Source organism: Narcine bancroftii, chromosome 3, assembly GCF_036971445.1.
Source record: "Narcine bancroftii isolate sNarBan1 chromosome 3, sNarBan1.hap1, whole genome shotgun sequence".
Taxonomy (NCBI): Eukaryota; Metazoa; Chordata; class Chondrichthyes; order Torpediniformes; family Narcinidae; genus Narcine; species Narcine bancroftii.
The window spans coordinates 218,383,690-218,398,569 of NC_091471.1; the positions used below are offsets into that span (position 1 = coordinate 218,383,690).

Genomic DNA, 14,880 nt, shown 5'->3' on the forward strand with positions numbered 1-14,880 from the left:
GAGGCACAAGCTATAATGGAGGAGGTGTGCCACTGGAGGCATTTCTACCCTGCTGTCAGACCAGAGACCCATTGCCTTTATGTTTAATAACAAACAGTGGAGCAAAATTAAGAATGACAAGATCATGCATGGAGAATTGAGCTGTCCATCTATATAGATATATAGATCTTGAACAGCCAGGTACGCTCATCAAGCCACCCAACGCGCTGTCCAGGGGAACCTGCACCAGGGTGCAAGTAGATCGCCTCCATGCCCTCCATGATAGCCTCTGCCATCCCGGGGTCACTAGACTCTACTACTTCGTGAGGGCATGTAACCTTCCCAACTCGGTGGAGGAAGTCAGAGAGCTGACACGCAACTGTGCAGAATGCAAGCCGGAGTTTTACAGGCCAGAAAGAGCCCATCTCATCAAAGCCACTTACCCCTTTGAATGTCTCAGTGTAGACTTCAAGGCGCCCCTCCCATCCACGAATCAGAACACCTATTTCCTGAACATTGTGGATGAATACTCACACTTCCCATTCACCATTCCCTGTCCAGGCATGACAACAGCCACGGTCATTAAAGCACTCCGCATCATATTCACTCTGTTCAGGTACCCCGCATAGCGACTGGGGTTCAGCGTTCTGAGTGAGGAGCTGCCACATTACTTCCTCTCCAGGGACAAGTAGAACCACCAGCTACAACCCCCTGAGGAATGGCCAGGTAGAGAGGGAAGACGGTACCATTTGGAGGGCAGTCCTGTTGGCCCAAAAGGCGAGAGGGATGAATGTATGTCTAAGTGGCGCTGCATGCCACCTGGTTCCTACTCTGTACGGCTGCGAATGCAACGCCCCATGAAAGATTGTTCTCCTTCTCTAGGAGTTCGGCGTCAGGAACCACGCTGCCAGTATGGCTGATGGCCCCTGGGCCGGTGCTCCTCCGGAAGCACGTTAGGACCCACAAGGCAGACCCACTGGTGGAGGAAGTGCACCTATTGCATGCGAACCCCTAGTATGCGCTGGTAAGGTACCCAGACGAACGGGAGGACACAATGTCCGTTCAAGACTAGGCGTGAGCGGGAATCCCAGTGCAGGTGGTGCACCCTTGGCAGCAACCAGCCAGCCTGGGGACCACTCCCAGAACGGCCCCATGAATGTTTCTTTCCCCCCCCCCTCCCCGGAGGGTTTCCCTCCCTAATTACTAAACCCCCACTCCCACGGACTTGGGAGACATGGACCCGATTCATGCCGCGATACTGTTATCGCTGCGATAAGGGTTCGAATCCGGCGCTATATGTAAGGAGTTTCGATGTGCTCCTCATGTCTGCGTGAGTTTTGTCCGGGAGCTCCGGTTTTCTCCCACCATTCAAAATCATACAGAGGCTATTGGTGTATTATGGTTTATGTGCAACCGGGGCTCGTTGGCCAGACGGGCCTGTTACCGTGATGTATGTCTCTCTCCCACTTTACTTCTCCCTCCCTCTCTGCTCCTCTTCTCTCTCCCAGCCTTTCTTTCTCTCTCTCTCTCTTCCCCCCATTCTTCTCTCTTCCCCTTGTTTCTCTCACCCCTACTCTCTCTCCGTTAATTCCCCCTCCCTGTCCCCTTCCCTCTCCCTCTTTCTACATGCCATTCTCTCTCCTCCACTTTCCGAACGATATTTTTCTACTTTTTATTATCCTTTTGCTCTCTCCCTTTTTCTTTCCCTCGATCCCCTCTCCTTTCTGCCTCCCCAGCCTCTTTTCCCTTGCTCTCCTCGCTCTCTCACGCACACCCCCCCCCACACACACACACACAGAGACACCCACGCACCCACACACAGACACCCACGCACCCACGCACCCACACACAGACACCCACGCAACCACACACAGACACCCACGCACACCCACAGACTTACACCAAACACAGACACCCACAACACATACACCCACCCTCACACATAGACACCCACCCATCAACAAAACATACACTCATACACACACACAATTTGCCTCACTTCTCTCTGTCCCGCCTCTCTCTCTCACCTCTCTGTCCGTCCGTCTGTCTGTCTGTCTCTCTTGCTATATATTTTTTCTCGTTCTCTCTCCCCGTCCTCTCCTCTCTTCTCCCGCTCTCACTCTCTATCTCAACCCCTCTCCTCCCATTTCTCTCCCTCTTTTCTTTGCTCTCCCTTTCCGTTCTGTTCCCCCCTTCTCACTCGCGCCTTTTCTATTCCTCTCCCTCCCTCGTCCTCTCCTTCCCTTCCTCTCTCTCTCCTCTCTCCCCCATTCCATTCATGTAATAACCCGTCTGCCTATGGTCCACTGAGCCCTCTCCCTGCCGACTTTTCCTTGCCCGCGGGCGGAGAGAGAGGAGATCGTCCGAGCCCCGACACTTCCCCCTAATCTTTCTGCCCGCCTCCCCTGATGACTGGGTCATCGAAGCGTTGGGAGACGCCCCCCACCGCTACCGAAACCTCATGGTCATTGCCTTCATAAAGGCTCGTGAATCTCCCGGAGATCAGACTGTGTCAGGGCTTGGTCCGTGACTACACGACGCAGGAATCCCAGGCTTCTTAACAACGTCTGCGGCGCTGGGAGAAGGCGCCCAAGAGGTAAAATTGGCTTCTCCAGTGCTCAGGGCTTCCATCTCTCCAGAACGATTCCTCCTCCCCTCGCACTCTCTCTGGGATAATTGCTCCCTCTCCCCCTGTGCCCGTTCTCACATCTCACCATCTGCCTCTCTCTCTCTTCCCACTCCCTCTCTCTTCCTGGCCTCTCTCTCTTCCCCTATCTCACTCAGTGCTGTTGTCTCTCACCACCTCTCTTCTCCTATATCTCCCCTTTCTCCCTCAGTACCATTGTCTCTTCATCACTCACTCCACTCCTTTCTCTCGCTCTCCCTCATCTTCCCTTCTACCCCACTCCCTCCCTCTTTATCTTGAGATGTGCTTGATAACAGATTTGAAAAAGATTGAAACTTACATATTGAATGAGTCTAAGATTAAAATGAGCGGGGATGGGTGGCAGAGAGAGGTGTGGGGAGTCAGATCCCAGGGGCTGTGCACTGGGTTGAGACACTCAGGGGATTAGTCCAAGAGAACAGTGGTGTCACAAGTAGAGAGTGTCACACAGAGAGCCTTTAGCACATTGCCCTTTGTAAAGGAGTTAGCATGTCATAAAGAAGTTGTACAAGACATTGGTGAGGCCAAATTTGGAGCATTATGTGCAGATTTGGTCACCTAACTGCAGGAGATAGATAGAAAGAGCACATAGGAGATTTACTGGGATGTTGCTGGGACTTGATGAACCAAGTTACAGGGAAAGGTAAAAACAGGTTGACGTTATTCCCTGGAGCATAGAAGAATGAGGGGAGATTTGATAGAACTATACAAAATTAAGAGGGGTTTTATGTTGGTCGTCCTTCGATTTGAAGAAGACGTTGTTGTGCAGTTCATCTGTGGACATGAAGTTGACCCTTCAGTCCCAGTCTGGAAGCGCAAGAATCTAGCACAATGGGGGCCACTGGAACTCTATTGTAGTACTAACTGTGGCTGCTACTCTGCACTGTCCACGGTTTTTCACTCATTTTTGGCAGTGCCCATCTTCGCAACCACTGTGGGCTTCACCACACAGGGCTCTCCAACAGGATTTGTCAGGAGCCACAGCTTCTAGTTCTCTTGGCTGGATGTCACAGTAGCATCGGGTTTCCTTCACAACATCTTTATAGCACTTGCACGGATGACCTGAGGTCTCCAATTCACCATAGAGCAGCTGGTGAGGCATACGGTGGTTGTCCATTATTATGATGTGTCCCACCCACTGGATCTGGGCTCTGGGCTCAATGCTGGTGGTCTTTGCACTACCAGGTCAGAGACAGTCTTGCCAATGGATGCCAAGGATGGGACGGAAGGCCCACATGTGGAATTTCTACAGTTGTTTGATGTGGTCAGTTCAGAGTCCAGGTCTCACATCCATAGAGGAGAAATTGATTTCTCCAACCTGAAAAGCTCCCAGCTCTGTCAACTTTGCTTCCGAAGAACTTTTTTCCAATCCAATCAGCATCCTAGCAAATCTTTTCTGTACCTTCTCCAAAGCTTATGCATTCTTCCTGTAATGAAGCGACCAGAACTGAATGCAATGCAATACTCCAAGTATGGTTTAACCAGAGTTTATGGAGATCTATGGATCTGGACCATGAGATTTCTGTCCCTCCACACTTTCATGAATCCTACCATTAACTATGTACTCCACCTTCCAATTCGTTCTTCTAAAGTGGCTCACTTCACATGTATCTGTATAGAACTCTATCCAGCTCTTCTCCGCCCAAATCCCCATCCTGTCTATATCCAGTTGCAATCGCAAATATCCTTCTGCACCATCCACAACTCCTCTCCCAACTCCCCATCCTGTTGTTATTCCATTGCAATCTCGAGCATCATTCTACATTGTCCACAATCCCTCTCCCAACTTCCCATCCTATCTATATACAAATTGCAATTTTGAGCATCCTTCTACACTGTCCACAACCACTCACCCAACTCTCTATCCTGTCTATATCCAGTTGTAACCTACAGAAACCTTCCACACCATCTACAACCCCTCTCCCAACTCCCCAACCTGTCTCTACTCAGTTGTAATCTACAATGACCTTCCACACATTTCCAACCCCTCTTCCAACTCCCCATCATGTCTATATACCATTATAACCTTTTGCAACCTTCCACACTGCCCACAAAACCTCCCTCAACTCCCCATCCTGTCAATATCCCACTGTAACCGCTGACAACATTCTACACTGTCCTCAAACCCTCAAGGGATTGATGTGGTGTCAACCCTGGGGCATCTGTCATTGAATTGGTGTCATGCACAAAGAGAACATTGGGCCCACTGGCTTTCACAAGACAAAGCATAGGGGCCGGCGTGTTATTGTGAAGTTCTACAAGACATTGGTGAGGCCAAATTGGGAGTACTGTGTGCAGTTTTGGTCACCTGTCTACAAGAAAGATATCAACAAGGTTTTAAAAAATATGTTTAAAGGGTTCAGAGATTTCCAAGGATGTAACCAGGGCATTGTGAACTGAGTTTCATGAAAAAGTTAAACAGTTTAGAACTTTATTCCCTGGAACCTATAAGAGATTTAATAGAGGCATACAGATTTATTAAGTGTATAGACAGAGTAAATGCAAGTAGGCGTTTTACACTGAGGTTGGTGAGATGCAAACCAAAGGACACGGGTTAAGGGGGAAGAAGGAGAAGTTTGGGGGAGCGTGAGGATAATCTTTCTCACAGAGAGTGGTGGGGGATGGAACGAGCTTCCCGCTGAAGTGGTGAACGCGGGCTCAATTTTATCATTTAACAAGTTGGACAGGAACGTGGATGGGAGGGGTACGAAGAGGTATAGTCTGGGTTGAGGTCAGTGGAACTAGGTAGAGTGACAGTTCGGTTCAGACAAGACGGGTCTAAAAGGTCTATTTTATGTACCGTAACATTCTGTGATTTGATAGAACGGTGGGGGAAGCGAGAGGAGGGGTGTGCAGGTGACGCTCGATTAAGGTGGGAGGGAAGCCTCTGTGAGGCGGCGAGATTTGGGGGCGACCACTCCTGGCTTATCTTTCTCTCTCTCTCTCCCTCCCCCCCCCTCCTCCTCTCCAGAGCTCCCTCCCACTCGATTTCAGAGGACACACCCCTTCCCCGCTTCATTCCCCGGGGATGGGGCAGACACCCGCACCTTTACCTTGGTTTCTACTGTGCGTGTCAGGAGCCGCAGCACTCTGTGGCTCGGCCAGCCCAGCAGAATGCCGAGCCGCTGGCCCCGTCCCGGGGGCCGACCTGGCCGGCGAAGGTTACGACGTGGTCACCTCGTCCGCCAAGGGAACTTTCGTGGTCGATGTTGAGAGCTGGCAACGGCCGAACGGGAGCTGCACGCTATGCCTAAACCCCGAGGTGGGCTCCGGCGCTCGTCAGCGCCTCCCACTGGCCATCGTGGACTGGCGGGTTCAGCGTTCCTGCCGGCGCTCACTCAGCGGCCGCCTCTTCCAATCCACCTCAGAGGTCATCAAGTGGAGTGCCTCGGCTCTGGGCGCCAACTGGTACAGCGACCTGAAGATTCCTAAATCTTCCGCCTCCTTGATTCTCGCCGGTTCCCACTCCAAGGCCGCCCGCTTCGCCCAGCACAAAAACCTCTTGGACCGCTACACCTTCGCGGGTCACTCGTTTCTCTGCCGCCTCTACCGCTACCGGCTGAAGGACCCTCCGCCCTTGGCGGCCCAGTTCTCTGCTGACCTGAGCCGCATCCCCAACACAACCGACCAGTGCGCCTGGCCCCACTTCCGCAGGCTGGTGAGGACTTACGGCACCCATTATATCCGCTCCGTGGACCTCGGAGGCTCCATCCAGGAGACCACTGCCATCCGCACTTGCCTGGCCGTGGCGGACGGAGTCACGGCCGAGGAAGTGAAGGATTGCCTCCGTTGGGAAGCCGCCTTGGAGGTTTCCGGAGAGGCGAAAGCCTCTGCCAGGAGCCAGTTATGCCGCCAGCGAGCCTCGACCCTCCAGCAAGGCGCGACTTTCCACCAGGCGTTCAGCGAGAGGCTGGTCGAGATGGTGGGAGGACGTTCAAAGGGTCAGAGCGATCTCCTCTTCTCCACCGACCCTTCGGTGTTCTCCGGCTGGCTAGAGAGCTTGACAGTCTCGCCCGGGGTGGTAGGCTACAGGCTGACCCCTCTCTACCACCTCTTGGCTGAGTCGGACCACCGGCGCTCTCAGCTGAGAGATTACCTAGCCGAGTACATCCTGAGTAACGCTCTGAAACGCAATTGCTCCCAGCACACTTGTCCGGCGGGCTCCCGGAAGGATAGTTGCTCCTGTCTCTGCCTTGAGAACCGCTGGCTGGACCGTCAGTGCTGTCCCAAGCTGAAAGGCACGGGCCGCTTAAAAGTGTTGGTGAAGAGAGGCTATGACCTGCGGGGCGACTTCATATCCGGCACAGACGGCTACGTGGTGGTGTCTTACGGGCAAAACCAAGCTCGTACCTCGGTTATCTCCAACAATAACAACCCTTGCTGGCAGAGCGCCCTGGACCTGGGGAATGTGGTGGCCACCGACTGGAAGAAGCTCTCCCTGAAGGTCTACGATTCGGATGTGTTCAAGGACGAGCTTCTCGGTGCCTGCGAGGGAGCCCTGAACTCCGGCGGCGAAGATCACACCTGCTACCTCAAACACGGCAAGGTGGTCTACAGGACCACGTTCACCTGCGGACCCCATCTCGAGGGCAGCACCTGCCGCGGGTACACCGCGTATCCTGGTGGGCCCCACTTGGCTGAGCTCCCCCGGGCCAACCGATCCCTCGCTCGTCCCGACTTTTCCCCTTCTGATGACCCTGCCCCCAACGTCCTCTACCCTTGACTGCCCACCGCTTTCCTCACCTCACTTAACATTGTCTCTCCCTCTTTCCGTCGCCCTCTCAGTAATCCTCTCTCCCTTTCTCCTTCCCACCTCCCGATCACCCTCTCCCTCTAATCCTTTTCATCCCCATCCCCCTCCCTCCACCTCCTTTTCTCCCTTTCTCCCCTACCTCCCTACCACCTCAACTCTCGCTCGCTCTCTCTCTACCTCCTCCTCTTTCTCCGGCTCTTCCTCTCTCTCCCCACATATCTGTACCCTTCTCCCTCCCATCCCTGCCACCATCCTTCTCCTACCCCCACGTCCGTCTCTCTCCTTCTCTTTCTCCTCTCTCCCCATTTCCTTTCCTCTCTCCCCTTCCCCTTTCTTTCCCTTCTCCCATTTCTCTTTCTCTCCTTCACTTCCCTCTCCTCTCTCCATTTCCTTTCCTCTCTCCTTCCCTCCCTCTCTCTTCTCCCTCCACACCCATTTCTTTTTCTCTCGCTCCTTCCCTCTTTCCCTATTTCCCTTCCTCTCTTTCTCTCCATCCCTCCCTCTCTCGCCCCCCCCCCCATTTCCCTTTTGTTCTCTCTCCCTCTCCCTTCCTCTCTGGCTCTCTCACCTTCTCCTCCCTCCCCAATTTGAGAACGTTCCAGCACAGTGAAGGCACTTCGGCCTGCAAAATTGTTCAGACCCTACACAGCAATCGATCACAGCCTCGCACACATGCCCTGTCTTTCATTCACGTACCTGTCTCCTAGTCACCGTGGTCGTGCATTTCAGGCCTCTCTCTGTGTATAATGAATACAACCCTGACGTCTCCCACAAACATTCCTCCTCTCACATTCTGCAGATGTTTTCCGGTATTTGCAAGCATCGCCCCTCGAAAAGGTGCTAGTTGTCCATCCTATCCAAGCCCTTCTTACTCATATGTTAAGTCGCCTCTCGTCTTTCTTCGCGCCAAGGAGAGAAGCACCCCTGCTCTGTTAACCGAATAAGACACGTTCTCCAATCCAGACTATTTCCTGACACCTCTCCAGAGCTCACTTCCTTCCTGTAATGTCCAAGACTGAGCGAAATATTCCAAGTCAGGCCCCATTAACCCCCCCCCCCCCAGCGTTTATCCGATGCTCCCTTGACCCTTTACCTGCCCCACCCCATCTTCATTGCACGTGACCTTTTCCTTGTTTGGAACACATTCAGGAGGAATCCATTGCCCCCCATCCCTCTCCATTTGAGAGAGACCGACCCACTCACCCAAGCTCCCAAGGTTATCCGACCTCTAGCCACTCCATCCAATGGGAATGTGCGGCTCCGAAACGGGCTCCGCCTTCAGGGGTCAAACGTTGTTCAAGGTCCAAGGTTCCTTATAGTCTCACTCAACCACATATAGAAATGTAATATCCATGATATATTTCAGCCTTTGTTGGCCGTAAAGTAAACAAAGAGCAATTTATCAGCATCTGCTCTCCCCTCCATCATCTTCTCTCTCTCTCTCTCTCTCTCTCTCTCTCTCTCTCTCTCCCCCCCCCCCCCCTGAGAAAGAGAAGCAAAGTAGAGACCCTTTAGCGTGTCCGTGACTCGCCTCCAGCTCTGCAACACGCAGACCCTTGGCAGTTCGAGTTCCCGATCAGGAAGCCTTCAGTGCCCGAGGCTCGTTGAGAGACCTTCTTGCCCCCAACACCCTCTCAAGTGCTGGCTCCGATGCCTAGCACCCATGAGCCTGTCTCCAGCAGCCTGCAATCCGGTGTGGGTCCTTTGACTTCGTCTCTATCAGCCGCGTGGGCCCCTCAGATGCGGAGCCCCTTGCTGCTCCGTTGTCATGGGCGGTGTTTCCCCCGTTTTCTGCTGTCCAGCGCCTGCCCGCTGTTCTGCGGAGTCTGACACCCCTCCTGGTACATTTCCCAGCACTGACATCACCATCTTGAGCACAGCCGCAGGATTTTAAAATCAAAAACCGTCGGCTCTTTTACCGGGCCGTACAAAGCCTATCCGGATGCGTCGACCGCAAGACCGAGAAATAGGACCGTGCGTTGCAGAACTCGCTCTTCCCGGACCGCATTGCAGTGGCTCCAATAAACTGCACACAGACTGGGAGAGGTCAGTTTGATGAGCACCCCACTCTGTACCGGGGCCAATCCCACACCGTGGACCAAGGCATTGCCAAACCAAGGCCACCCTGAAATTTGAGGAACTAAACCTAGTATTTCCGAAGGGGCACTCTCCAACCAGAAGGCATTAACATCAAATTCTGCCATTCCCTTAACCCCCCCCCCCCAGCTAGCTCCGAGTCTCTTACTTTCCCTCTCCTTTCCTCCAGCTCCCCACCCTCCCTTCTCCATTTAGAGAGCCATCCCTTCATCTACCATTCTCAGCGACCTTCACTTCAACCCTGCCAACTGTGACCTCCTCCCTTCTGGCTGGAACTGGCCCCCTACCCCTTCCTCCCTCCCTCCTCCCCAACCTTGTCCTCTCTCCTCCCCTCCCCTGTTCCATCCTCTTCCTCTCCCCTCCTGCCTCTTCCTATTCACCTGCCCTTCCTCCTCTCCCCTGCCCCTTCCTCCATCACTGTCTCCTCCCCTCCCTGTCCCATTCTCCCTCCCTTGCACCACCTCCATTCTCTCCTCGTCAGGCCCTTCTTCTCATCTCCTCCCCTGCCCCTTCCTGCTCTCCTCCCCTTACTACCTCATCTCCTCCCCTTACCCATTCGTCCCCCCTCTTCTCCCCTTCCTCCCATCCTTCACCCTTTGCGCCTCCTCTCCCACCCCTGTCCCTTCCTCCCTCCAAGACCCCCGACCTCCTTCACCACGTGGCCGGCAGAGTTTCTCTGGCACAGCTCTCCCAAATTGCCGAGATTTGTGGTCATGGCCTGGTGTTGGGATAGTTTCAGAGGAAAGAGCAACTGTACTCAAGGGCGTCTTCCACTCTCACACTCCCCCCCCCCCCCCCCCCCCCCCCCCCCACGGTTCTCTGCTTGACACCATCCACCCCCCCCCCCACCCCACCCCCAATCAGAGGGAAGGTCCCACTCTGCAGCTTGCCAATTCTATGACCAAATCCCAATGGTTTGAGAAGAGGAGTCATGTCTGGGGGTTGAGGCGTTCTGCGGGTTTAGGGGAGATTCGGAACAGCCCAATTCTGCACACCACCCCCCCCCCCCCCACACACACCCACCACGGCTCCCCCTCATCTCAACCCATTGGCAGCCCGGAGCACATCCGCAGGAGAACCCTAATCCTTCACTGGCCTTTGCGCGGTCGTGCCTGGAGGTTTGCGAAGCCTCACTCTGTGGCAATAAACGTCTTTGAACATCGTGGGCATCTGATCCTTGTGAACGATGGGGCATGGGAGGAGAAGACGAGTCCCCACGGGAATCTGGGATGGACCGTGAGATGGACATGAGGAGTGGGGAGGCGGGAAGTGTGGGGGGGGGGGTAGGGGTGGTTAGTAATTGGGGAAAAGTGGAAGCTCAGGGTCGCATATCATGGATCCACAAGGATAAGAAGGAACAGTGGGTCAAACATGGGGAAAAACTGGAGGAAGCAGAAGCAAGAGGAGGGGAGGGAGGTGCATGAAAGGAGAGGTGAAGGAGTAGGATGGAGGGAGGGTGTAGGAGAGAGGAAGAGGGATGGTGGAGGAAGAGGGTGGAGATGGATAGTGGAAAGGAAGAAGGGAAGGAAGGGGAGGGGTAGGGAGGAGGAGAGGAGAAAGGAGATGTTGGAGAGGAGAGGGGTTTATGGAGAGAAGATGATGGAGGGGAGAGCAGATGAGAAAGGGATAGGGGATGATGGAGGGGAGGAGAGAGGTGATGAGGATGATGGGAGTGAAGATAGAGGAGGGTGAGGGTGGGGAGGTGATGATGGGAAGAGGGGCTGAGGGATGGGGAGAGATGATGAGGGGGAAAGGGGGTTGGGAAGGGGAGAGGTGATGGAGAGGAGATGGAAGGGGAGGGGATAGGGGGTGGTGGAGGGGAGAAGGGAAGATGGAGGGGACGAAGGATGAGAGAGGGATTAGAGGGGAAAAGAGGTGAGGGAGGGATGGGAGAGGAGAAGATAAGGGAGAAAGGATGATGGAGGGGAGATGATGGACAGGAGATGGGGTGAGGGAGGGGAGATGGTTTGATGAGGTGGAGAGGTGATGATGGAGGGGAGAGCAAATGAGGAAAGGAAGAGGAAGACAGAGGGGACGATGGGAAGGGGAAAGAATAGGGGATGGTGGAGGGGAGAGGTGATGGAGGGGAGAGGGAATTGTAGAGAGAGGGGATGATGGAAGAGAGGATGAGGGATGGGGAGGGAATGAAGGAGAGGAGGGGATGAGGGAGGGAAGAGAGGATGATGGAGGGGAGAGGGGACGATGAAGGGATGAGGGAGGGAGAGGGAATGAGGGAGGAGGGGATGATGAAGGGTAGAGGTGATGAGGGGAGAGGGGATGATGGAGGGGAGAGGTGGTGATGGAGGGGAGAGTGGATGCTGGAGGAGTGAGGGGATAGAGGGGAGAGGGGATGATAAAGGGTAGAGGGGATAAGGGATGAGGGAGGAGGGGATGATAAAGGGGAGAGTGGTGATGGAGGGGAGTAGTGAATGAGGAAAGGGAGTGTGGATGAGGCAGGGGAGAGGGAATGATGGAGGGGAGAAAGGATAACGGAGAGGAGAGGTGGAGCAGAGGGCTTGAAGGAGGAGAGGGAATGAAGGAGAAGAGGGGATGATGGAAGGGGAGAGTGGATGAGGAAAAGGAGAGAGGATGAGGAGATGATGGAGAGGAGATTATAGCAGAGAGAGTAGGAGGAAAGGGAGAGGGATGATGGAGGGGAGAGGAGGTGAGGGAAGGAAGAGGTGATAAGGGAGGGGAGACAGAATGATGGAGGGGAGATGCGATGATGGAGCAGATAGGAATAGATGGAGGGAAGAGGGGTGAGGGAAGGGTGAGAGAATGATGGAGGGGATGAATGGTTGATGAGTAGGGAAGATAGAGGGTAGAGGGGATGAGGAGGGAAGAGGATATAAGAGGGTGAGGGGAGGAGGGAAAGGGAGAGGGGGAGTGGAGATGATGGAGGTGAGATGGAATGATGGAGGGGAGAGGGGGTGAGGGGAGAGGGGGTGAGGGGAGAGGGGGTGAGGGGAGAGGGGGTGATCCAGGGGTGTGGGGATGAGGGAGGGGTGAGCGGATGAGGTAGGGGAAAGGAGTGATGGAGGGGAGGGGATGAGGGAGGGGTGAGGGGATGATGGAGGAGAGGTGATGTGGGAGGGATGTGGGGATTGAGGGAGTGGAGAGGGTATGTGTGAGGAATGGGGATGAGGAGGAGAGAGGGGATGTAGGAGGGAGTGGGGATGAGGGAGGGGAGAGGGATGATGCTGAGGAGAGGTGATATGGGAGGGGCAGGGGGGGTTGGAGGGGTGTGGGATGTGGAGGGGGGTAAAGGGAGTGGAGAGAGAGGCTGGAGGGGAGAGGGGAGATGCAGGGGTGAGGGGATGATGGAGGGAAGAGGTGATGTGGGAGTGAGTGGGGATGAGGGAAGGATGAGGGAGGGAGGGAGAGGGAATGAGGGAGGGAGTGGGGAGGGGATGAAGGAGGGAGGGGAGAGGGGATGTGGGAGGGAGTGGGGATGAGGGAGGGAGGGAGAGGAAATGAGGGAGGGAGTGGGGAGGGGAGAGGGGATGTGGTAGGGAGTGGCGATGAGCGATGGTAGAAGGAGGCGGAGGTGTGGACGAGGAGATTGACGAACCCGGCTGCTGAACCCGCTGTCAATCTCACTCGCTCACATTGGTTTCGATTTCCTCGCCAGCGCTTAGTTGGAGCTGCAGCTCATCTCAGCGTCAGGGTCTCGGAGCGGAGCGATGCGGAGACTCGGATTTCAGGTGGGCCACAATCCCACTTTCTCAACTCTTCCCCTCTCTCTTCTCCCTCTCATTCCGCTTCTCTCTCCCCCCCCCCCCCCACCCTCTGTCTCTCCCCCTCTCTCTCCCCCACTCTTTTTATCCCCCTCTCTCCCCCTTTCTCCCATCTCTCTCTCTCTCTCTCTCTTCCTCTCCCCCCCCCCCTTCCCCCACACTGTCTCTCGCACGTCTCAGGAGACCAGGAAGGACTGTGCTCCTGATATGGGATATGAAGATGAAAACTGGGCACGATGCTCCCGGAATGGGATACGAAGGCGGGAACTGCGCACGGGGCTCCCGGAGTGGGATACAGAGGTTGGGAACTGCGCACAGTGGTCACAGTGTGGGAAACAGAGACCAGGGACAGTTTTCCTGGTGATAGATACAGAGACGGGAACTATGCACAGTGCTCCCAGTGTGGAATATGGAGATGGGAACTGTCTATGGTACTCCCGATGTGGGATACGGAGACAGAGAGCTGTACACGTAGCTCCAGGTGCGGGATAGAGAGACAGAGAACTGTGCATGGTGCTCCTGGTGGGGGTACAGAGATGGGGAACTGTGGACGGTGCTCGCAGTGTGGGATACGGAGACCAGGAACTGTGCACGATGTTCCCAGTGTGGGATATGGTGACGGGGAACTGTGCACGATGTTCCCAGTGTGGGATATGGTGACGGGGTACTGTGCACGATGTTCCCAGTGTGGGATATGGTGACGGGGAACTGTGCACGATGTTCCCAGTGTGGATATGGTGACGGGGTACTGTGCACGATGTTCCCGGTGTGGGATATGGTGACGGGAACTGTGCACGATGTTCCCAGTGTGGGATATGGTGACGGGGTACTGTGCATGGTGCTCCCAGTGTGGGATGTGGAGACCAGGGAACTGTGCATGATGCTTCAGGGGTGGGATATAGTGATGGGGAACTGTGCACGATGATTCTAGTGTGGGATACGGAGATAAGGAACTGTGTATGGTGCTCCATGTGGGATATGGTGACGGGGAACTGCATGGTGCTCCCGGTGTAGTCCAACTCTGGGAGAATGAGCCTGAACAGCATTTGTTCTGATCCTGAGCATTTTCTCCCCTCAGCTTGTGCTGTCCTTTACCCTGGGTCTGTTGGTGATCAAACGGGTTGTTGGAGAATCCCAAAGATTCTGTTTGGCAGATTTCAAGGAAGGATGTTCGGAAAAGAGCCTGTCTTCTGAGTTAGTAAGTTGGAAGCAACTGAGATCTTGCTGTGGTCTTCCTCATTGACCCCCGGATAGTGGGAATGTGTCAGCATTTATCTCCCATTCCTCTGGAATGTGGGTACATGACAGCATTTATACCCCCATCTCTCAAGAAGTTGGGAACAGACCAGCATTTATCCTCTATTCCTCGGGCATAATGAACATTTATCCCCAACCCTCAGGAAGGTAGAAACATTCCAGCATTTATCCCCATCCCTCAGGAAGGTGGGAACATGGTAGCATGTATCCCCACCCCTCAGGAAGGCAGGAACATGCCAGCATTTATCCCCAATTCCTCCAGAAAGTGGATACATGACAGCATTTATTCCCCCATCTCTCGAGAAGTTGGGAATGAGCCAGCATTTGTGCCCCATGCCTTGGGAATGTGAAGCCTTGCTAGCATTTATGCCCCATGCCTAGTGAAGGAATAA

General features: G+C 54.4%; 2 protein-coding genes across 2 annotated transcripts in view; both read left to right on the forward strand.

The window, feature by feature from the left end:
• Nucleotides 1-2,492: 2,492 nt before the first annotated feature.
• LOC138756381 (perforin-1-like) lies at nucleotides 2,493-9,697 on the forward strand. The gene is made up of 2 exons (XM_069922885.1): nucleotides 2,493-2,575; nucleotides 5,616-9,697. Exon 2 carries the CDS (start codon nucleotides 5,673-5,675, stop codon nucleotides 7,365-7,367), a length of 1,695 nt encoding a protein of 564 aa, XP_069778986.1. The 5' UTR covers nucleotides 2,493-2,575; nucleotides 5,616-5,672; the 3' UTR covers nucleotides 7,368-9,697.
• A 4,644-nt stretch (nucleotides 9,698-14,341) lies between these two features.
• The window catches only part of LOC138758126 (guanylate-binding protein 1-like), a 17,137-nt gene continuing 16,598 nt past the window's right edge, over nucleotides 14,342-14,880 (forward strand). Inside the window, exon 1 of the mRNA XM_069926622.1 lies at nucleotides 14,342-14,429. The gene's annotated coding sequence lies outside the window, so the exon portion shown is untranslated. The remainder of the gene's footprint in view (nucleotides 14,430-14,880) is intronic.